The sequence below is a fragment of the Myotis daubentonii genome, chromosome 19 (genome assembly GCF_963259705.1).
Source record: "Myotis daubentonii chromosome 19, mMyoDau2.1, whole genome shotgun sequence".
Lineage (NCBI taxonomy): Eukaryota > Metazoa > Chordata > Mammalia > Chiroptera > Vespertilionidae > Myotis > Myotis daubentonii.
In genome coordinates, this window is record NC_081858.1 from 25452421 (window position 1) to 25473939 (window position 21519).

The 21519-nt window shown below is 59.7% G+C and overlaps 1 protein-coding gene across 2 annotated transcripts in view; it reads left to right on the top strand.

Annotated features, from left to right (window-relative positions):
* Positions 1–537: 537 nt before the first annotated feature.
* Positions 538–21519, top strand: part of EMID1 (EMI domain containing 1) — a 30581-nt gene continuing 9599 nt past the window's right edge. For both annotated transcript variants that reach the window (XM_059675843.1, XM_059675842.1), the window contains exons 1-14: positions 538–761; positions 7700–7813; positions 8256–8359; positions 11786–11869; positions 13281–13342; positions 14514–14634; positions 14842–14892; positions 14961–15050; positions 15837–15983; positions 16968–17057; positions 17344–17396; positions 17842–17904; positions 18009–18053; positions 20984–21028. In XM_059675843.1, the coding sequence (XP_059531826.1) occupies positions 661–761; positions 7700–7813; positions 8256–8359; positions 11786–11869; positions 13281–13342; positions 14514–14634; positions 14842–14892; positions 14961–15050; positions 15837–15983; positions 16968–17057; positions 17344–17396; positions 17842–17904; positions 18009–18053; positions 20984–21028 (1170 nt within the window). In that variant the 5' untranslated portion in view covers positions 538–660. The remainder of the gene's footprint in view (positions 762–7699; positions 7814–8255; positions 8360–11785; positions 11870–13280; positions 13343–14513; positions 14635–14841; positions 14893–14960; positions 15051–15836; positions 15984–16967; positions 17058–17343; positions 17397–17841; positions 17905–18008; positions 18054–20983; positions 21029–21519) is intronic.

Sequence of the window (21519 nt, forward strand, 5' to 3'; positions counted from 1 at the left end):
AGGGCATGCACCTGGGTTGCAGGTTTGATTCCCGGTGCCTGCAAGAGGCAACCAGTTTCTTCCTCATTTTTTGTTGTTAATCCTCACCCGAGGATATTTTTTCCATTGATTTTTAGAGAAAGTGAAGGGGGAGGAGCGTGGGAAGAGAGAGAGAGAGATGAGAGAGACACATCGGAAAGAAAAAAAAAAAAGAGGAAAGAGAAAGAAAAAGGGGAAGAGGCTCCCGCATCATTCGTTCAAGCTTGGCGACCTGGGATCCTGGATGCGCCTGGGACCGCGGCCAGGACTCAGTCCCCCGGCCCTGCAACATGTACCAGGGCATCTCCGCACTGGTACCCCGCCCCCAAAAGGACCACGCGGTGCCGAGCGCCAGGATCAGGTGGGCACCTGGCGGGGGCGCCCGGCCCCCCGGGGTTCCTTCCGGGTTGGCAGCGGCGGCGCAGGGGGCGGGGGGCTGAGCCGAGGGGCCGGCCGAGGCCGGGACGCGCGCCCCCGCCCCGCGCCCGCCTCCCTCCCGCCCTCCCGCCCTCCCGCCCTCCCGCCGCTGCGCTGGGGACCGGGATCCGCGCGTCCGGGGCGGCTGGCGGCGCGGGCGGGCGCGGACGGCAGGCTGGGGGCGGCGGCAGCGAGGGGCCGCGCGCGGAGGGCGCCGGGCGCAGCATGGGCGGCCCACGGGCCTGGGCGCTGCTCTGCCTCGGGCTCCTGCTCCCGGGAGGCAGCGCCGCGTGGAGCGTCGGGGGAGCGCAGTTCTCAGGACGCAGGTAAAGGCTGCCCCCTCGCCCCGCGCTACCTCTGTGCCCTGCCAGCCCGGGGTTGGGGGCCGGGACGCCAGGCACTCTTGTCCCCCCACCCCTGCAACCTTCGTGCATGCCCGGACTGGGAAAGGGACCTGGTCCCCAACTGCAGTGCCAGCCCAGAGCTGGGCTGGGGTGGTGTGTTGGGGGGGGGAGGGGAAGGGAGTGGGGGGGGGGGGATCCAGGGCCGCTCCACTATCTGGCAGAGGCTCCTCAAAGTGCGGGGGTCCCCTATCCATGTGTCTGGAACCGGCAGCCCTGGCAGCCTCCTCCAACCCCCACCCCCATTTCACCCGGAGTCCCAGAGGAGGGGGAAGGGGGAAGGGGAACAACGGGGAGAACCCCCAGGACTCCCCTAACCCAAGCCTCCACCCCTTCACCCCCTGCCGTGCACATAGGAAAGCCCAGGACATCCCCCAGCTGACACTTTGGGGACTCGCCTCCGTTTCCTTGCTCCTGGCTGTTTTTAGTCCCGGCTATTTATTCACTGGGAGGAAGAAGACTGGGGTGGAGTTTCAGTGCCCCTGGGTCAGTGTTGGCCCCCAGGGACCTGGCATTTTGGGCAGAGATAGGGAGGAAGTACTGTCTTCCTGCCGCTCTCTCAGGAGCTGGGGGCGTTCTCTCTGCTGGTGTTTCTGGGGCATCTTCCAGTGAGAGGGTCCTTCACATGCAGTGTCCGCATTCATCCTTCAAGGACTGGATGAAGCTTGGGAGCACGTGTTCCCATTTCACAGATGAGCAAACTGAGGTCCCAGAAAATTAACATGATCTTCTAGGGCAGTGATGGCGAACCTTTTGAGCTCGGCGTGTCAGCATTTTGAAAAACCCTAACTTAACTCTGGTGCCATGTCACATATAGAAATTTTTTTGATATTTGCAACCATAGTCAAACAAAGACTTATATTTTTGATATTTATTTTATATATTTAAATGCTATTTAACAAAGAAAAATCAACCAAAAAAAAATGAGTTCGCGTGTCAACTCTGACACGCGTGTCATAGGTTCGCCATCACTGTTCTAGGGCCTAGACTAGGCTCATGGGCCATTAATAGGAGAGCTGGGATTCACATCTGTGTCTTTCTGGCCCTGATGACACTGTTTGAACCTGCCTGGCCCCTATCCTGGCTGCAGCCCTACCCCTGCTGCTGTCCCCTCTTAAGCGGACAGCTCAGCAAACAATACAGAGTAGCCAGGCCTCTTCAGGCCCTTTCATCCCACTCAAATGCCTGCCCAGCCCCCACCCCCAAGGCCTCACTTTTTAAATTCTTTTCAGAAATTCTCCTTGCCCAGTGAGTGGTCGGTCAGGGGGGCCAGCATGCCTCCCCTAGGCTAGCAAGAGCAGGTGACCTGGGCACGGCTGGAGAGGAGAGGTGGCTGAGGCGTCAGAGGCCAGAAGAGCCGTTGTCTGAGATAGGGGTGGGCAGGTGGCAGCTGTCACAGCCACCACCTTTTGCGGTCTGACCACCGCAGGCCTGGGCTGGCTATTTCACCTGCACCCATCACTTCCAGAACCTTCCTAACCGCCTTAGGAGGCAAGCGTTTTTGTGGCCCCTGTTTCTTAGAGGAAACTGAGGCTCAGAGAGGGGACATGACCTGCCTAGCACAGGGATGTGAGCCCCCAGGGTCCCAGGTGCTAAGATGACTGAGACTCTGACCTGGGAATTCCCGTTGTCAGGATCAGGATGATGGTCCAGGGGACTTAAGTCCAGGACAAGGCCTCCCAACCGGGGTTCCTCACCTCCCCCCGCTCCAGGGTTTGGATGGGAGCAGGATGTGGCTGCGGGTAGGTATCTGGTGGTGTCTGGGGACTGTCGCCTGATCGGCTCACAGAAGGCTCACCGTGGCCTGAGCATCACAGCACCCTGGGGGCACTGCTGTGGCTCCATGACACAGACTGAGGCCTCTAGAGGAGTAGAGGCACCTCAATCCAGGCCCTCAGTTCCCACATCCCGGGTCCCTTTGACCCAGCAGAGGTCGTCAGCTGGCAGGTTTGGGAAAGGTCGGTGGGTCATGGTGAGGCGTGAGAGGTCCCGGCCCTGGCTCTCTCCTCCACTCCCTGTGCGACCTCAGGCAGGTCCCCGGCTCTCGCTTTCCTTCGCAGCTTCCTCACCGTTCCCCTCTCTGCTCCCCTCGTCCCCTGCTCCCAGGCCTGCTGTCAGGATGGACAAAGGACCAGCCGGGGCCCTGACGCAGAGTGGTTCCTGCGATCACCAGCCTTAGGTGGGGGAAGGGACCCCTGGCTGGAGGAATCCGCAGGCCTCCCTGCCAGGACTTCCCCTTGTGGCCCCAGCCCAGCATCGTTGGAGACAGCATGGGGATGTCTCGCCCCATCAGCCCTCCCTCCACCCCCAGCCCGGCGCCCCAGGCACCCCTTGGCAGCCGAGGGACAAGAGGCAGAAAAGAGGCTTTGTGCCTGGGGAGGGGGAGGCCCGGGAAGGCATCCAAGAGGCCGCCCCCAGCCCCAGGAATGCGGTGAGACTTTGAGACACCCCCCCACACACCCCCCAGGACCAGGGTGCCCTGGGGCTGTGCAGAGCTGGCTTGGCTCACCCCTTAGTCCTGTCCGTCCCCCAATCCCTGCTGGGCCTGCTTCCTGCCCTTCTGGGGTCTCTTCCAGCCTGAACCCTCGCCTAGACTTAAAGCCATCCCCCGTGTCCTGGCCAGGCCTCTTCTGCCTGCAGTACTGGCTTCCTGTGGCCACATCCTAGGACCCAGGAGAGCAGGGAATTCTCTTCCCAGCCCTTCTCCAGAGAGCTCAGATCCCAGCTCCACCCCCACATGGGTGACCCGGGTGGGTGCTTTCTCTCGGCGCCTCGGTTTCCCCCTCTGTAACATGCAGAGCCTGACCATCCCTACCCTGTAGTCTCAGGGAGGACTTCGTGGTGAAGGCACGGGGCTGGTGTCCGCACGCCCAGGGAAGGCCCTGGGCCACAGCTGTGGGCTGGGGGGCCAGTGTCATAGTCCAGGAACAAGAACCTCCAAGGGCTGTTGGCACGGTGAGCCAGCGTGGCTGGAGGAGGACCTGCTGTCCCCATTTGCAGATGGGCAAGGTGAGGCTCAGGGCCTGGTCCAAGGTCACCAGAGTTAGGAATCAGCAGAGCTAGGACTGGAACGTCGCCTCCAGCAGGGGGTTCTGGCTCTAGTCACCCCACCCCCACCCTGTACGTCTCCTTTCTTTCCTCTCCTTTTCATAACCGCCCTTGGCCCCCAGCCCGCTTGGCTGCCTCCTGCAATTAGCCCCTATCTCTGTTCCGGATCATAGCCCTGGGCCCTGCCGAGACAAAGTCCCCTGGGCCCCTCACTGCAAGGGGGTGGAGGGCTGGGTGGGGGGGTGGTTAGTGGGGACAGCTGGTTCCAGGCTGAGCTGGTCTGTCCTGTTTTCTCTCCCCCAGTGGCCTCTGGAGTGGCAGGCCCAGGAGAGAAGGGCTGCCTCCTCCCGCCCCTTCACCCTTGCCCCGTCCCACAGGTGGTGGCCCAGCCTCGGGAAGTTCTCGGACAGCTTATCACCCACCACACCCCAGGAAAGGAAGCCCAAGGGGCATCAGGACGGAGGCAGGGGTTCCAGGGGCGGCAGACATCTCTGGGGACCCAGGGCCACAATGCTCAGTCGTTCAGCAAACCTCTCCGCGCACCCTCACCTGAACCCCATCCCAGCTGCACGTCCTTCCCCCAGACACTCAGGGCTGCTGCGACCCCTGGAGGTGCCCAACTCTGCTGGGGTCCTCAGGACTGAGACCCCAGTGATGAATAGGGGTTTGCCGGAGAGCAGGAGTGTACACAGATGTGAGGTGCAGCAGAGGGGAGGGCGGGCAGGAAGGTCAAAGAGGGGCCGCGGGAGTGGGGAGAGGGGAGCAGGCAGGGCTCGCGGGGCGTGGGAGCCACGGGGGGTGGGAACTCAGGTCTGTGCTTTACAAAGAGCTTCTGCTGCCTGGAACATGGGCGGAGGGGCCAGAGGGCAGCAGGGCAGCGGGGCCAGGCTGGGACCCTGGAGGGGAGCTCGGGCTCATCCCGGAGACAGTGGGGCTGGGTCTCCAAGGCCGGGGAGGGGTGAGGCATGGTTATTGGTGACGCCCCAGAGAGAGGGGATGAAGGACTGACCTTGCACCCCATCTGGCCCGAGTGTCCCCTTCTCTCTAAAATGTCTCGCTAGCGGGCACCAGCTCCATGTCTCCTAAGCAGAGAATTCAAGCAAACTCCAACCCGTGGGCAATAACCCGTGGGCATGCAGCAACCCACAGGGGCAGATCCTGATTAAGGAAGGAGAAGGAAAAATTGTTTCCTGTAGCTCCCCACAGAGGGCGGCTCGGGCAGCGGTGGGCAGTCACAGGCCATCTGCTCGGGCACGGTCCAGGGCCACGTGTGAGGGCGCACAGCCCTGTCTCTGCAGGTGTGGGCCCTCGTGCAAAGAGGATAGCCCTTTCGGTAGGATTTGCTTTGGTCTGAGTGTGTGTATATGTGTGTCCTATGTGGGTCTGTGTGTATGTACATGGGAGTTGTATGCACATAAGCATATGTGAGTGCGTCCGTATGTGTCTTGTGCTCACTGCGTGTGCATACTGATGTGTGCATCTGTGTTTGCCTGTATGTATGATGCGTACGTGTCTGTCCACTGGCGTGTGGTCCTCATTCTGTGCCCGGGGCCCCCTTCTGTGTCTGGAGCCGCTGTCTTCTGCTCAGGGTGCTCCCTCTCTCCCTTCTTCCTTCGCTCACAAGGCCCCTGGTCCAGCCTGGGGCACTTCACCGGCTGCCCAGAGCCCCTGAGCCCCCCTGAACGTGTACCCCACATTTCGTGCATTTTTCTGGGGAGGAGCCACAACTCACATCACTTTCCCAGAGGGGCTTATGTTCCCCCCCAAACACAACCCCAACAGGTTTAAAGCCACAGCTCTAGGGACCCAAAGGCTCTAAGGGTGGGGGGCCTTTTGGAAAGGTACCTTCTTAAACTTATAAAACCCCCATCTGCTCGTTGGGAAAAACACTTCCAGTGTAATGTTAAGACCACCAGCTCTGGAGTCAGACAGACCTGAGTTCCAACCATGACTGTGTCACTCATCACGGGTGCCTAGGGCACGTCCCAGACCCTGGAGCCTCAGTCTTCCCACCTGTAAAGTGGGGCTTATACTCGGGCGTGTGGCTGCTGTGAGCACAGGAGAGAGGACCCAGGGAAAGCCCCTCTGTGCCCCCAGAGGTGGCCGTTGGATGTGGGCGTGTGACTTGGCCTACTTGATGCGCACAAAGCCATTCCTGTGCGTCCGTGGGTAAATAGTGTTTTGCTTTCCCTTCCCTTCTCGGTGCATAGAAGTGCAGTCTTTCCCTGCCGGTCTGCACAGGCCTGGTGGTCTGTACACGAGGCCTCGGGCTCTCCCACCGCAGCCGTGTCTCGTGGTCCTGTTCAGGCTGCTCCCAGGTGTGCACTGCGGCCAGCACCGGCCCCCCTCCCGGGAGTGGCTGGCCATGGCTCTGCTGGGCTCCCGCGCCCCTTCTCCCTGCTCTCCCACCTCCATGCCTTCGGCTAAGCTGTTCCCTCCTCCTGGACTGATTCCAGGTGACACAGACGGTGAAGGGACTTCCCCAGGGTAGTAGACTGGCCCTGGCCGAGGCCTCTCTCCTCCAGGTGGGCCTGGGTGGGGGCGGGGCAGCGGTTAGGGGGTGGATTTCAGTGGGGCGGGCACCTCTGCGGTGGCTGGGACATTCCCGGCGCTCAGTGGCCCCAGCCCTGCACGGGGTCAGGGACCCTGCGTTTTTTGCCGGGGCTGGGAAGGGAGGGACCGTTTCAGTGACCCTTCTCACCCTGAGCCCCCCCCCACACACACACCCCCCACCAGACTTTCCTTTGTGACCCGAAGCCTGGGGTCAGCAGGTTCCCAGGCTGGGCCTTCACAGAGCCGCGGACCGTGGCTCCGGAGCCGGAGAGGAGACAGGAACTGAGGCCTTGGAGATGGAGTTAGGGCCAAGCTGGGCCGTCCAGATTCCTGGCTTCACATCCGCTCCACCCTGCACCAGCTCTGGGACACGGACAGTTTCCCCCCTCCCCGAGCCTCACGGGTACCCCTCTGTATAATGGGAGGAGTGCCTTCCTGGATCACTGTGGGAAAGGATGTCAATGCCCTTAGCATAGAGAAGGCGCTCAATATATGCAGTGCAATAGGATGATGAGTTAGCCTCTGGAGAAGTCAGTTCTCCATGCCTGGGACAGTGTACATCCCGCCTGGCACGCAGCGGGGGCCCAAGGATAAGGGAGACGGGGCCTCTCCTCTCCCATGCCAGGGAGGAGCGGGCAGAGGTGAATCTCCAGCTTAACTCGGCGTGACGAGCTACCATACCAAGGGCTGCGGGGCAGGGAACCATCCGTTCTGCTCAGATGGAGGTGGAGGTGGGAAAGGACAGGGGGAGGTGACAGCACAGCAGCTGTGAGGGTGGGAGGTGTGGGAAGGGAGCTCCGGGCAGTGGGCCCAGCGTGAGCAAAGGCCTGGAGGTGAGGGATCTAAGGCCTAGAGGCTGAGGGTGGGGGTAGGCCAGCCCAGGTTTCCATTTTATGATACTCCCTCTGGGGGGAGACTGAAGGGCAGGATGGAGGGGCCGCTGCTGTCATCCAGGCAGGAGGCAGGAAGCACTGGGGGCCTGGACAGGTCGGGGTTGGAAAGAAGAGATGCCGAGAAGGGAGAGGCCCTTCAAAGACGCCTGCTCCCATCTTGTCCCCAAGAGCCCCCAGCACGGTCACCCCTCTAGGGCTGTGGGATCCACTCCTCAGCCACAGCAGCACAGACTCCCACGGGGGCCCAGAGGGCGCTGAGAACTCGGGGGTCCTGGAGAGCACACAGTGCTCCTCACTCACCCTCCGGGGGTCCCCGGCAGGGGCCTGGCTGCGCGCGGCACCGAGCGTCCTCTCGTGGGTCTGTTTCAGGAACTGGTGCTCGTACGTGGTGACCCGCACCATCTCATGCCACGTGCAGAACGGCACGTACCTTCAGCGAGTGCTGCAGAACTGCCCCTGGCCCATGAGCTGCCCGGGCAACAGGTGAGTGAGACCGAGCGGGTGGCATCCCAGGTGGAGGCACAGCATGGGCAGAGGCCTGGTGGTGGGAGTGCAGTGGGTGTGCAGGGGAAGGCTGGGGCCCCAGGGTGGGTGAAGCAAAGGGAGCCCTGTGCCCATTCTCAGTACCTCCCTTTGTGTTCGTGGGGCACCCTGGAGGGCTTCCTGGAGGAGGGGTTCCACCATTCACCCACACGCCTTCACTCAGGGAGCCTTCACTGCTAGGGACAGGCGGCTCCATGTGCAGGGGCTGCCTGTCCAGTTGGTATCCAGATCCCCAGGCTGGACGGTTGGGAAGGAATAGAAGGGTTGAATCCTAGAATGCAGGAGAGAGGCTCCAACGGGGCCTGGCCGGGGGGTGGGGACAGAAGACCCTGGGGCCAGACAGTGGGAGAAACACCAGAGGGCCCTGTCGGCATTCTTTCAGCTACAGAACCGTGGTGAGACCCACATACAAGGTGATGTACAAGACAGTGACCGCCCGGGAGTGGAGGTGCTGCCCCGGGCACTCGGGGCCCAGCTGCGAGGAAGGTAGGACTGCCCCCAGGTTCGGGCCTCATGCTTCCCCGAGGTGCTCGGGAGGGAGCAGTAAACTGTTGCTCAGTCGTAGACACTGCAGTGTCCGGTGCCGTGCCCCTGTGGCCCCCCGCACGGCTGCCAGCGAGGCCTGGCTCGGATATAGTGGGTGCCCGCTGTCCCACGGGTGTTGACCGCCTGCCTCGGGGGAGACTCTCGGGGCCCCCGGAGAAACGTAATGCATGCTGCGTAGCTCGTGTCTGCAGTCACACCACCTGAGCCTTTCTTCCGAACAGGGAGCACCCAGACCTGCCCACGGGCTGTGGGAACAGGTCATGGGAGCAAAGGGCCCCTGAGGTCAGTGGGTCAGCACGGTCGCGACGGTCATGCCCTTCCTGCTGGAGGAAACTGAGGCTCAGGAAGGGTCGTCAGGATGGGAGCCCCGGTCTCCCTGGCTCCCCAGAGGGCCTCGGGGATGGGAGGGCTCAGATGGGTGCCTCCTGTGTGGAGTGTGTGCCAGGCTCGCCCCACCCCACTTCTCTGCATGCCATGAGGGTGGCTGGGGCAGAGCACCCCCAGGGGCACAGAGGAGGCAGCCTGGCCACATGGGCACCTGCCCCTCTGCTAAGTGGTCCAGGCCACGCCCACCCCTGCCGCCTGGCTGAACCCGATGAGAGGAAGGTTTCGGGCACCAAGGGCTGCGTTTCCAAGAATGGCCTGGAACCAGCCTGAGAGCCAGGCCCGTGAGCATCTGGTGGAAAGGCATTCGGGCCCCAGGGCGGCGTGTGAATGTGAACATCAGAAACACCGGCGTGTGAGACACGGCCTCCGCATCAAGGGACCGTGATGCTAACGGAAGTCACCATCCAGAGGTGCTTCCTGAAAGACTGACAGGCGTCGCCTCCCTGGGACCCCACGGCAGCCCCGGTTCACACAGGGGCAGCAGAGGCCCGTGGGGGTCCTGTATGGAGAGGGAGAGGCAGCCACAAGGCCCGTGTGGGAGGCCAGGAAGGGAAGCGTGAGGGGAGCCCGGAATAGCACCCTCCCCTCCCTGCGGGGAGGAAGAGGGGGAGGCGGGACCGGGGGCCAGGAGGAGAGCCAGCCAGGGGGGGCTGCTGCCCAGGAGGCCGGGGGAGCTGGAGGTGGGGAGGGGCAAATCCCCAGGGTGTGGGGGCCACCGGGGCCAGAAGGGCCTGAGCCAAGGCAGGGCCCACCCAGACCAAGGCCACCCCGTCTCAAGGGCAGTCCTTCTCAGGCCTGTGGGGCCATCATGGAGGGCAGAGCTAAGGTGGGGCAGCACCCACACCCTTGGGTCCAGCAGCTGGAGGCCGTGCATCCAGGCACCAGGCTAAGGGCTGGGAGCTCTGGCACCCGTGAGGCAGGGGTACACGACGGGATGGGCCAGGCCAGCCCTGACGGCTGCCAGCTCCCTCTGCGGGGCCTTCAGGCCCCAGCCTGGGGACGGGGTTATCCCGGGCTTCCTGGGCCAGGCCAGCGCCACCGCACCAGCTGTGTGGCCTTGGGCCGGGGACTCCCCGAGCATTGTGCGAGCCTTTGTGCAAGGGCCGTGCAGGGGGCGGGAGGCTGCCGTTCAAGCAGCACCGTCTCCTGCCCGCTCCGAGGGCAGGGCGCCTTCGCTAACGGGTACCAGGCTGCTCTTGCAGGAGCCCGGGCGCCCCTGCCCCGAGCCCCAGGGTCTCACCTGTGACACGGTCAGGATAAGAGAGCCTGCTTCCCAGGGACATGGTGAGGGTGAAATGAAGCAGCGAAAACCCTGCAGGGGGTGCAGGGGCCAGGTGGGCACTGCGTGACATCCGATGGGCTGGGAAGCGTCGGCCTCTCCCCTCCCACAGGGTGGGAGCTGAGGAAAGGGAAGCCCAGGCCTGGAAATTCCGGAAAACGGCTCTCTCTGCTGGGGCTGGGAGTGGGCGTGAGGACGCATGGGACATTGCTGGCCCATCCCGGGCCCTCCCTTCCTCTGACAGCCAGGCTTGGGCGGGCTCCCCAGCCGTTTCCCCTGATGGTGACTGCCCCCCGCGGCCTGTGACATGACCTTGGGGCCATAGAACTGCGTCACCAGGGGCGACAGGGCAGGCGCCCCTGGCTGCAGTTTCCCCATCTGTAAAGTGGAGGTGAGACCGGCACCCACTCACAGGGCTTTGAGGATAATGAGCTCAGACTGTCCACGTGAAGTGCTTAGAATGGGCCAGGCCCAGCGTGAATGCTGAGTCCGTGTGAGCCGTTATTGTTATGATTATTACCTAGCTTGTAGGATTGAGCTGGGCGACGTAAAACACTGAGTGCTGGCCATGGCATCCCCTCCTGCCCACAGAGCCTCCACTCCCTGCCCCCGTCCTAGGCTGCCAACCCTCCTTCCTCCATCCTGGGTGAGCTTTACCCCCTTGCACCGGGGCAAATCACAGGTCCCTGGGGAGGGGATGCTGGCGAAGCAGGCCCAGACTCAGCACAGGCCGTGGTGGGACCCAGCGAGGTCTGGCAGCCTCCCTGCTGGGGTCTGGCCGGAGGGACCCGTCTGGTTTGAGTTCCTGGCGCCTCTCACTCCCTGCACCAGCCCACAGCCTGGCTCTGAGCTGCCAGGGCTGCGCCTTATTTGGATCTTGTCTCCCCCCAGACAACACTCCGCAGCCTTAAAAGGCAGGCCTGGGGGGCAGAGGGGAGCAGTTGCCCTGCTGGCTCCAGAGCCCCTCCAGCTGCACCTCCCGCCGCCCCCAGCTTGGCCAGCCCATCTCTCCAGCTGTGGAGAAAACCAGGCCCCCCAAAACCAGACCAGTCAGGCAGCCTGCTCCTGGTGGGGGTGGTGACAGGGGTGGGCTCCGGAAACGGGCCTCCCGTGCCCTCCCAGGCAGCCGGCCTCCCTGTTTTTCATTTAAAACCGGGTCTGGATTCCCTTCAGTGTCTTCTTACCAAGTGGGGCAGGGAGAGGTGGACAGCAATGTCGCCGCTGCCAGTGTCGCTGCTGCCATTTATTGGTGTGCGGGCCCTGTGCCCACATCGCCGGCCTCGGCCCTCACACCAGCCTGGGAAATAGAGTGGCCTTATGGCCCCATTTTACAGATGGGAAAATAGTTCCAGAGAGAACAAGTCACACAAGGTCAGCAAGTGACAGGACTGGGACCCAACCTTGCATGTGTTACCGCTAAGCTTTTAACACAGGCAGCTCGCTGGGGTGATTGGGGAGCTCCCAGCCTCTCCCATGGCCCCTACCCATTGCCAGCCCCCTCTCCCCAGCCCCATCAGGCTGGCAGCTGGAGGGACCCGTGTGGCCCAGGTGTAAACTGCCCCACCTCTCTGGGCCTCTGTCTACCTCTGCACTAAGGGGAGTAGAGATCCCTGCTGGGGCTCGAGGGGCAGGTGGGCCAGGGGCTCTGACCAAACAGGGATGGCCGGGCCAGCAGGACTCTCATCCCCACTGTCCCTCAGTTGCAGGCTCCTCTGGCTTCGTGGAGCCCAGGTGGTCAGGCAGCGCCATGCGGCGGATGGTGCTCCGGCCCACAGCCTTCTCAGGTGGGTCCTGGGGCCGCTGCATGGGGGGCCCCTGGGCTAGGGGAGGCCTGGCAGGGGCCCAGCAGTGTGGTGACGGCCCAAAAAGCCATCTTGGTCCAGCTGTGCAGTCAGGAGAGTGCCCTGCCCTTGCCTGCCCCGGGCTGCAGAGAACACCTCGAGGGGGAGAGGAAGGGCCCCCGAGGAGAGTCTGACCTGGGCCCAGCCACCCCGAGACCGTGACCCCAAACTCTTGCAGACACAGGTCCACACCCCCAGTTTCCTCTTTTCATAGCCATGTGTACTTTTTTTATTGATTTCAGAGAGGAAGGGAGAGGGAGAGAGAGAGAAACATCAATGATGAGAGAGAATCATGGATCAGCTGCCTCCTGCAGGCCCCACACTGGGGATGGAGCCCGCAACCCGGGCATGTGCCCTGACCGGGAATCGAACCATGACCTTCTGGTTCTTAGCGACGCTCAACCACGGAGCCACGCCGCCGGCTGGCTCCTCTTTTTATTTATTTTTAATATATTTTATTGATTTTTTACAGAGAGGAAGGGAGAGGGATAGAGAGTTAGAAACATCTATGAGAGAGAAACATTGATCAGCTGCCTCCTGCACACCCCCTACTGGGGATGTGCCCGCAACCAAGGTACATGCCCTTGACCGGAATCAAACCTGGGACCCTTCAGTCCGCAGGCCGACGCTCTATCCACTGAGTCAAACCGGTCAGGGCTCCTCTTTTTATTGATACTAAGCTTCCCTGAGCCTCTGCACTGTGAGAGGCACCGGGCCAGGTGCTTCCCATGGCAACCTGTTTAAAACTCAGTCGTGTCCCTGTCCCCCAGGAAGGCATCACTGTCCCCATCTTAGGAGGAAGCTGAGGGTCGGAGAGAGGGCGTGCCCTGCCGGAGGCCCCACTGCCAGGAAGGGGCAGCGCTGAGACTCTGTGCCTGTTACACACTCGTCCCCCCTCGCTCTGAGCTCAGTGTCCTCAGGTGTGGACGGGGGTGACCCTTGTCCTAAAGCACAGGATCAACAGTGCCCGGCCACCAGGAGGCTCAGTAACCAGCCAGAACTGTCATGAATAGCGAAGGGGTATCGCCGAGGAGGCTGCAGGCGCCAGACATGGTTCTGGAGGGAGGGTCAGGGGGTGGCACCTGAGGCCAGCCCGTTCCAGACGCTAATGTGTCCAGCAAGCCCAGGCAGCCCCGCCCAGCTGAAGCCACAGGATTTCCTGCCCGGCTTCCCGGAAAGGAGTCGTTTTGGATGCCAAGGCTGCAGGAGTTGGCTCCCTGGTCCTGCTCTGGGAGAAGCCTGCAGGGCATGGTCCCCCCTGGACAGGCCATGCCTGCAGCGTCTCCCCTGGGCTGGGCTGCCTCCTGGGTGGGGGTCATCAGGTGTCTGTTCGCTTCCTCCATCCTGCCTCCAGGTTGTGTCAACTGCAGCAAGGTGTCGGACCTGGCGGAGCGGCTGAAGGTGCTGGAGGCCAAGGTGGGTGAGCAGCTGTCCCCTCGTCCCCAGCCTCCCACCCCCTCTCTGCACCCCATGCTCACAGCATCCATGGGCAGGCAGCTTCCCTGCCGGCCACCCCCCACCCTCCCGTCTGTCCCAGCCAGCTCTCTTGGCCTCTCCCACTGTGCCCCTACCCCGGGAAGCCTGCTCTTCTTCCAGGAGTGCCACGAAGCTCCCCCCTTGCACCCCCATTCCCATCCCAGCCAGATATTTGTAGACACCCCTAGGGTTCATGGCGAGGTTCCTCCTTGCCCCATCACCTTCACCCTTTATCCCCCATCGCCCAGTTTCAAAAGCAGATCATCTCTTGCACATCTCAAACATTCTTTCAAAAAGGTTTGAACAATTAAAAAGTAAGACCCTCGTGTTTTCAGAAACATAAAAAACTCAGCACCGTGATAAACCTGCCCAAAAACCATTCGCAGCCACACCTGTGCCCCTGGAGAGAGGGGCCGTCCACATGTAAGCATCTTTCTCCCAGATCGTGTAGAGGCATACACTCTGCCTGCACACCCTCTCCTCCATTATTCCTTCCTCTGGGAGTTTATCTTTTTTTTAAATATATTTTATTGATTTTTTTACCGAGAGGAAGGGAGAGGGATAGAGAGTTAGAAACATCGATGAGAGAGAAACATCGATTAGCTGCCTCCTGCACACCCACTACTGGGGATGTGCCCGCAACCAAGGTACATGCCCTTGACTGGAATCGAACCCGGGACCTTTTAGTCTGCAGGCCGACGCTCTGTCCACTGAGCCAAACCGGTCAGGGTGGGAGTTTATCTTAAGGAGATTAGAGGTGACGATTTTACCAAAGTGTTCGCTGTTCACCGGGAAATTTGAAAACCAGAGAACAGGAGGGGTTGATTGCATTATTAGGGAGAAAGCTGCTGTGGAATACTGGACAGCTGTGAACACCTCCTCCATTTTTTTAGATCTATATTTTCAATTGATTTCAGAGAAGAAGGGAGAAAGAGAGAGAGAGAGAGAGAGAGAGAGAGAGAGAGAGAGAGAGAGAGAAACATCAGTGATGAGAATCATTGATTGGCTGCCTCCTGCACGTCCCAGCCTACAGCCCATCAGCTGGCCTGTCCCTGGTGAGGCCCTGATACCCACCCCATCCATCTCTCTTCCTCTCCCTCTTTCTCCACAGGTCGCCCTGCTGACTGTCACCCAGCAGGAGGTGCCCCCAACCCCAGCTGCCCCCGAGGACCCCGCCCCTCTCTGGGGCTCCCCAGCTGCCCAGGGCAGCCCTGGAGATGGAGACCTCCGAGGTGAGTGGGTCGGTGGGGAGCACACTCCCTCGTGGGAATGAGATGCCAGTCTCTACTCTGCCGGCTCCCAGCTCCTCCCCCTTGTGGGCCTGGGTCGTCTCTGATCTCTCTGGGGTCCTGGGAGGCCCAGCAGACCCTGCCCCCATCTCTGGTGGCGCTAAGGGCAGGGACTCTGGATGACCCAGGCCCCCCGCCCCCCAACTCCAGGGCTGCCCGGAGCCAGAGAAACCCCGAGGGCCCCGCTGCTCCCTCGAGATGGTAGGTGCTGGCTGGGGGGCCGGGGTCGGGGCAGGAGGAGGCCAGAGCTGATGAGATTTCTCCCCCAGACCGAGTTGGTGCCCGGGGACTTCCCGGGCCCATTGGCCCCAAGGGAGACATTGGCAGCCGGGGCCCAACAGGAATGAGAGGCCCCCCAGGTGAGTGTCCACGGCACTGCCCCCCTAACTTTCCTGGCCAGACCCACCCCCACCCCCGCAGTGGACCCAGGAGGGATCTTCCTCCCCGACCCTGACATAGCCAGGGGTGGCCCGGGCCCCTGCCACTCGCTTGTCTCACCACCGTCCAAGGGTGCCCCACTCAGGCCTGGGCTCCTCGAAACCCTCTTTTGTATTCACGTGGCCCGTGTTCTCTGGGAAGCTACTCCCAGCAGGCTCTGAGCCGGGCACTGGGAAGGGGGGGGGGGGTCCGACCAGTCCCTGCCCTCCTGGAGTGCCCCGATGGGAAAGGGTAGACCTGGGCGGAAGAGAAACAGCAGTGCCCACCCAGGTGACCAGGGTTGTGATGGGGACATTGCAGGTAAGCGAGCCCCAAGGAAGGGATCCCAGACCCAGCCTGGATAGGGTGGGGGCGGGGAGGGTTAAAGGTGAGGCCTAAAGGATGACCCGAGGGTACACCAGGAATAGCAGAGGGAGGACTGAAAGAGGGAACAGCACATGCAACAAGGGAGAGAAGAGAACATTCTGGAAACATTCCGGAAGTCAGTATTTACTGAGCACCAAGTGTCCATTGTCCTAACACCCCAGGGAGGGCTGTGTTTTCTCTCCTAATAAAGGGCCAGGGAAGTCAGAGCCAGGAATTGCCCTGGCCTGTGGCCTCCAGAGTCCTCATCCCCGCTGCCCCAGGCTGCCTTGTCCTGCCCCTGGCAGCCGCCCAGGGCCTCTCTGCCTCCTGCATACCCTCCCATCCCCCTGGTTCTGTTGCAGGTCCACAGGGCCCCCCAGGGAGCCCTGGCCAGGACGGAGCTATGGGCATCCCTGGAGAAAGGGGACCACCAGGCCCCCCAGGGCCCCCGGGGCCCCCCGGCCCCCCAGCCCCCGTTGGACCACCCCACGCCCGGATCTCTGAGCATGGTGAGTCCCTCTGGGTCACAGCAGGTCCAGGGGGGTGAGGCTGGCATAAGGCATCACCACAGCGTTACTGCTGTCTACCGGGCACTTGCAGAGCTTGCTCTTGGTCAGCCATATGTCACCCAGTCCTCGGACGGGCGCTGTGGTCCTCCTCTGTTCACTGATGAGGAAAACTGAGGGCCAGAGAGGGGAGACCACACAGCCAGGGCATGGGGACTGGCTTCATACCCAGGCGGCCTCTGAGCCTGTGCTGGAGCCACCTGGCATCAGGCCCGGCCGCCAAGCCTTGGAGCTGGCCAGGAGCCAGCCCTCCGAGCACAGGCAAGGTCAAGGCCCAGCAGCAGGAAGTGAGCCCTGAGCTCCCAAGGCCACAGCCCTGCCCCTGTGCTCAGAGAAGCCCTGGGCCCCTCCACCCAGCTAGGCCCTGACATTCATCCTTCACCGCCTCCCCAGCCTAACCTACATGTGTGATGCCAGAGGGTCAGAGCTTGGAGTGCCAGGTTCAACCCCATCTGCGTCATATTGGTGCCCCATCCATTCATTCTCCCCTTCATTCCGTCTCACCATCCGCTCTCCCTCTCCGAGCCTCAGTTTCCTCATCTGTACAATGGGAATAAGGACAGTGCTGACCTCCCAGAGCTCTGTGACACTCATGCACAGAAGCCTGGCTCAACATAGGTGGTCCAATAAAGGGTAGCTTTTCTTATTATTCCCACTGAACATGTGACAGTACAGGCCCAGCAAGGTGGAGAGTCTTACTGGATGTCACAGCTAGACTGTGGCAGGATTAGAACCCAGGTCTCTCTGCCTTCTGGGCCTGTGTAGCCAACACTCTCCTCACCCCCCTCTCCCCCATGTCCCACAGGGCAGTCATAGCCAGCTTTGAGCTGTGGGCATCCCTGGAGAAAGGGGACCTCCAGGCCTGCCCCTCTCTGCCCAAGCCCCGCCCCACCCAGCCCTGCCCACTCCTCATCTTTCCTCCTGCAGGGGACCCATTTCTGTCTAACACCTTCACTGAGACCAGCAGCCACTGGCCCCAGGGACCGGCTGGGCCCCCTGGGCCCCCAGGGCCTATGGGTAAGTTGAATCCAGGCCTGGGGTTCCGGGTGGGGTTGAGGGATGTCAGAGCGACTAGCGCTGTGGCTGTCAGGAGGGAGTTGATGGTAGTTCCTGCCATTGTACTCTGCATTGGTCCTGAGGATATCCTGTCTTTTTTTTTGTTTTTTAATTGCATTTATTGGGGTGACATTGGTTAATAAAATTACATAGGGTTCAGGTGTCATTCTGTAATACATCATCTGTATATTGTATTGTGCATCCACCACCCAAAGGCAAGTCTCTAGGATATCCTGTCTCATTCCAGGTCCCCCTGGACCTCCTGGTCCCATGGGCATCCCTGGGAGCCCTGGCCATACAGTGAGTATTCTCCAAGTACTCTCACTCGTCTTCCCATCTGTCCACTCACCCATCCATCATCCACCCATCCATCCTTTCCTTCCTTCATTCGAGCGTTTATGGAGCACCGAGTGGACACACGACTTTTCCTAAAGCTTCTCATTCAACCCCTGTAACAAGAAGCACCGTGGCTCTTACCTAAGGCCAAGAGAGGTGGCGATAACTTCCCTAGGGCTGTGGCCAGCACATGGCGACTTCCAGGTCAGGGTGGGGACTGTCTGGTTCCAGGGCCAGAGTTGTGAACACTGGGCTGTGTGCACGTCCCTCTGTGTACCTGTCATTGGATGTGTGAAGGGCCCAGAGGCCCAGGCCAAGCTGGAGCTTTCACCCAACCCCTCTGCCCCCCAAGTCCCCGCCCGCTCTACCCTGCCCCAGCTCAAGGCTGAAGCCCTGTCTTGTTGCTCAGGGACCCCCAGGCCCCACTGGACCCCAAGGAATCTCTGGCCACCCCGGAGAAAAGGGTGAGAGAGTGAGTACTGAATGGGCCCCGGATGGAGGATTCTGGGGAGGCTTGGGGGCTCTGGGTCAGACACCCCAGCAGCTGACTCCGTACCTCTCCTCCCTCCCACACAGGGACTGCGTGGAGAGCCAGGCCCCCAAGGCTCCATGGGACAGCGGGTAAGTGAGGCTGCCCCCCTGCAGCTCCCCCTTCAGGATCCTATGGGCACAGACGCCTGCACTGGCTCCAGCCCCTGTGGCTAGAGCCCCTTATCCTCCCTGTCTGGTCCAGGGGGTGCTCCATCTCCTTCCTCCCTGTCTCAGGTTCATCTTACGGTCCAGCCACCTCCATCTCCCAGGCTCTGTCCCTGTTTCTCTCTCCCTCTGTGTCTCTATCTCTTCAACTCCCTGTATTTCTCTGTCCCTCCAACTATAACGGTAGATTTGTCTGTTTCTCCCTTTAGTTTGGTCAATTTTTGCTTCATGGATTTCTAAGCTTTGTTGTTAGGTGTATACACATTCAGTATTTTACTAGAGGCCTGGTGCACGGATTCGTGCACTGTGGAGTCCCTTGGCGTGGCCTGCAGGGATTGGGAAGTCCAACGCTGCCTCCCACTCCTGCCTGCCACTCCTGCTCATCCTGGCCCTGCTGCATCTGCCGTGGGCTCGCAACCAGTCAGTCCCAATCGGGAGAGGCTCGCGCCTCTTGTTGTGTGGGTCTTCAGACAACAGATCTTCCCTGCCTTTTTTTGTCCAACGCTGTCATTCCCTTAACTTTTGAAAGATATTTTCACTGGCTATAAAATGATAGGTGGGCAGTTTTCTTGCCTCTTAGCGCTTTAAAGATGTCCAGTGGTCTTCTGACTTACAGAGACCATTACAATTTCTCATGAGAAATTGGCTGTCATTCTTATCATCATTCCTCTGTATTCTTTGACTTTTTTTTTTTTTTTTTTTTAAATATATTTTATTGATTTTTTACAGAGAGGAAGGGAGAGAGATAGAGAGTCAGAAACATCGATGAGAGAGAAACATCAACCAGCCGCCTCCCGCACATCCCCCACCGGGGATGTGCCCACAACCCAGGTACATGCCCTTGACCGGAATCGAACCTGCGACCTTTCAGTCCGCAGGCCGACGCTCTATCCACTGAGCCAAACCGGTTCGGCTTCTTTGACTTTTAAGATTTTCGCTTTACACTTCGTTTTCAACCGATTGATCGTGATGTGGTTGGGTGTGGTTTTCTCTGTGTTTATCCTGCTTTGGGTTCATGGAGATTCCTGAATCTGTAAGGTGCTGGGCTTTTTGTTCTTGCTGGTTGTCTTGTTTAATTAAATTCTTTTTTAGAACATTCTTTTGGATTCGCAGCAAAATTAAGCAAAAAGTACAAAAAGGTCCCATACACCCCCTGTCACACATGCACACCCTCCCCGACTGCTGACATCTCGCACCAAAGTGGTGCCTTTAGTACAACTGATGAACCCATGTTGACATGTCACTTACCACCCCAGGTCCATAGTTTACATTAGGGTTCCCTCTTAGTGTTGTACATTCGATGGCTGTTGACAGAAGTGTACCGACCGACATGCGTCCGTTTCATTGATTTCTCCTCTAATTCTTCCGATTCCTTTTCTTTTGCTTACTTTGGATTTAATTTGCTCTTCTTTTTCCACTTTCCTAAGGTGGGAGCTTAGGTTATTGGTTTTAGGTCATTCTTCCTTCTAACACAGTGGTTCTCAACCTTCCTAATGCCGCGACCCTTTAATACAGTTCCTCATGTTGTGGTGACCCCCAACCATAAAATTATTTTCGTTGCTACGTCATAACTGTAATGTTGCTACTGCTACGAATCATAATGTAAATATCTGATATGCAGGATGTATTTAGGGGACCATTGTGAAAGGATCGTTCGACCCCCAAAGGGGTCGCGACCCACATGTTGAGAACCTCTGTTCTAACATGTGTTTAATGCTATATACTTCCCTCTCAGCACTGTTTTCACGGCCTTCCCAATTTTTTGATAAGCTGTCTTTTTATTTTCATTTCGTTCAAAATATTTTAAAATGTCTCTTAAAGTTTCTTCTTTGACCCATGTGTCATGTAGACGTGTATTGTTTAACCCCAAGTCTGTTCTGGATTTTTCCAGTTATCTTTTCATTATTGGTTCCTAGTTTAATGCCACTGTGGTCTGACCACAAACATGGTATGGTCTGTGTTCTTTTCAACGTGTTGGGTCTATTTTTATGTGGTCTGTCTTGGTGAATGCTCCATGTGAGCTGGAGAACAATGTGTGTCCTGCTGTTGTGGGATGAAGGGATCTATAGATGTCAATTATCTCCAGTTGAGTGACGGCATTGTTGCGTTCAGCGAGGTCCTTACTGATGTTCTGCCGGCTGGACCTGTCCATTCCTGACAGAGAGAGTTAAGGCCTCCGACTACAATAGCGGACTGGCCTGTGTCTCCTTGCAGTTCTATCAGTTTTGACCTCTGACTCCTCAGGCCAATAAAACGAAAGCTTTCTGTTTGAGCTGATTGCGGGACTGAGCGGGGCTGGGGTATGCCCTCAGAGGAAAAGCTATAAATATATGGCTGTCACCCATGCAGTTTCCTTCTTTCAAAGGCCAGATATCCTCCAGCTTCTGGCTGCTCTTTATCACTCACTTTCCATTGTCTTCAAACAGTTGCTCTCTGCATTTTATCTAGTGTTAGTCCGATACAAGCTACCTTCTGTCTCTGCCTCTCAGTCTCTCTGCCTCCCTCAATGTCTCTCTCTTTCCCTTCTTTCCTTCTGCCCTCCCTCCCTCTCTCCTTTCCTCTCTCATTGCTTCTATCTCTATTTCTTTTTTTTTGTTAATCCTCACCGGAGGACATTTTTCCATTGATTTTTAGAGCAAGTGGAAGGGAGAGGGAGAGACAGAGAGATACATCGATGTGTGAGAGACACATCGATTGGTTGCCTCCTGCACACACCCCGACCAGGGCTGGGGAATCTGCACCCAGGGTACCTGCCCTTGACTGGAATTGAGCCCAAGACCCTTCAGTCCGAGGGCTGACGCTCTATCCACTGAGCCAACCGGCTCGGGGGCTTCTACCTCTATTTCTCCTTGCAGGGGGAACCTGGCCCCAAAGGAGACCCCGGTGAGAAGAGCCATTGGGTAAGCTCAGGGCCCGCACGGCTGCCCCCGCCTGCCCTGGACACTCAGGAGGTCATTCTGGAGTGGGGGCCCCCCCGCCAAATCCCGGCTGCAACCTGGCCTCCCAGGGAGGAGCCTTGACCGTTCTCAGGCCTCGCCCCCTCCCTGCTCCTGTCCCTCCCAACGGGGCAGGGCCGGCCTCATCAGCAGACCCCACGCTCTCTGTCTCTGCCTTCACGTCCCTGCCTCCGCCTTCCCTCTGCGGCCTTTCCAGGCCAGGGTGGCCCTGCCTGTTCCTCCTGGCAGTGTGGGCTGACCCAGTCCAGACTGCATCCCCTGCCTCCATGGCCCTCCCCCAGCCAGGGCTCTGGCTTCTGCTCCCCTGTCCACAGAAGAAAGGAAGCGTGAAGAATGGGATGGGGGCCTTAGGAAAGCCATGGAACCTATATAGGCAGGGAGGCTAGACATGCTGAGGTACAGGAGCCCTTGGCAAGAGGTACAGGGCACCTAGA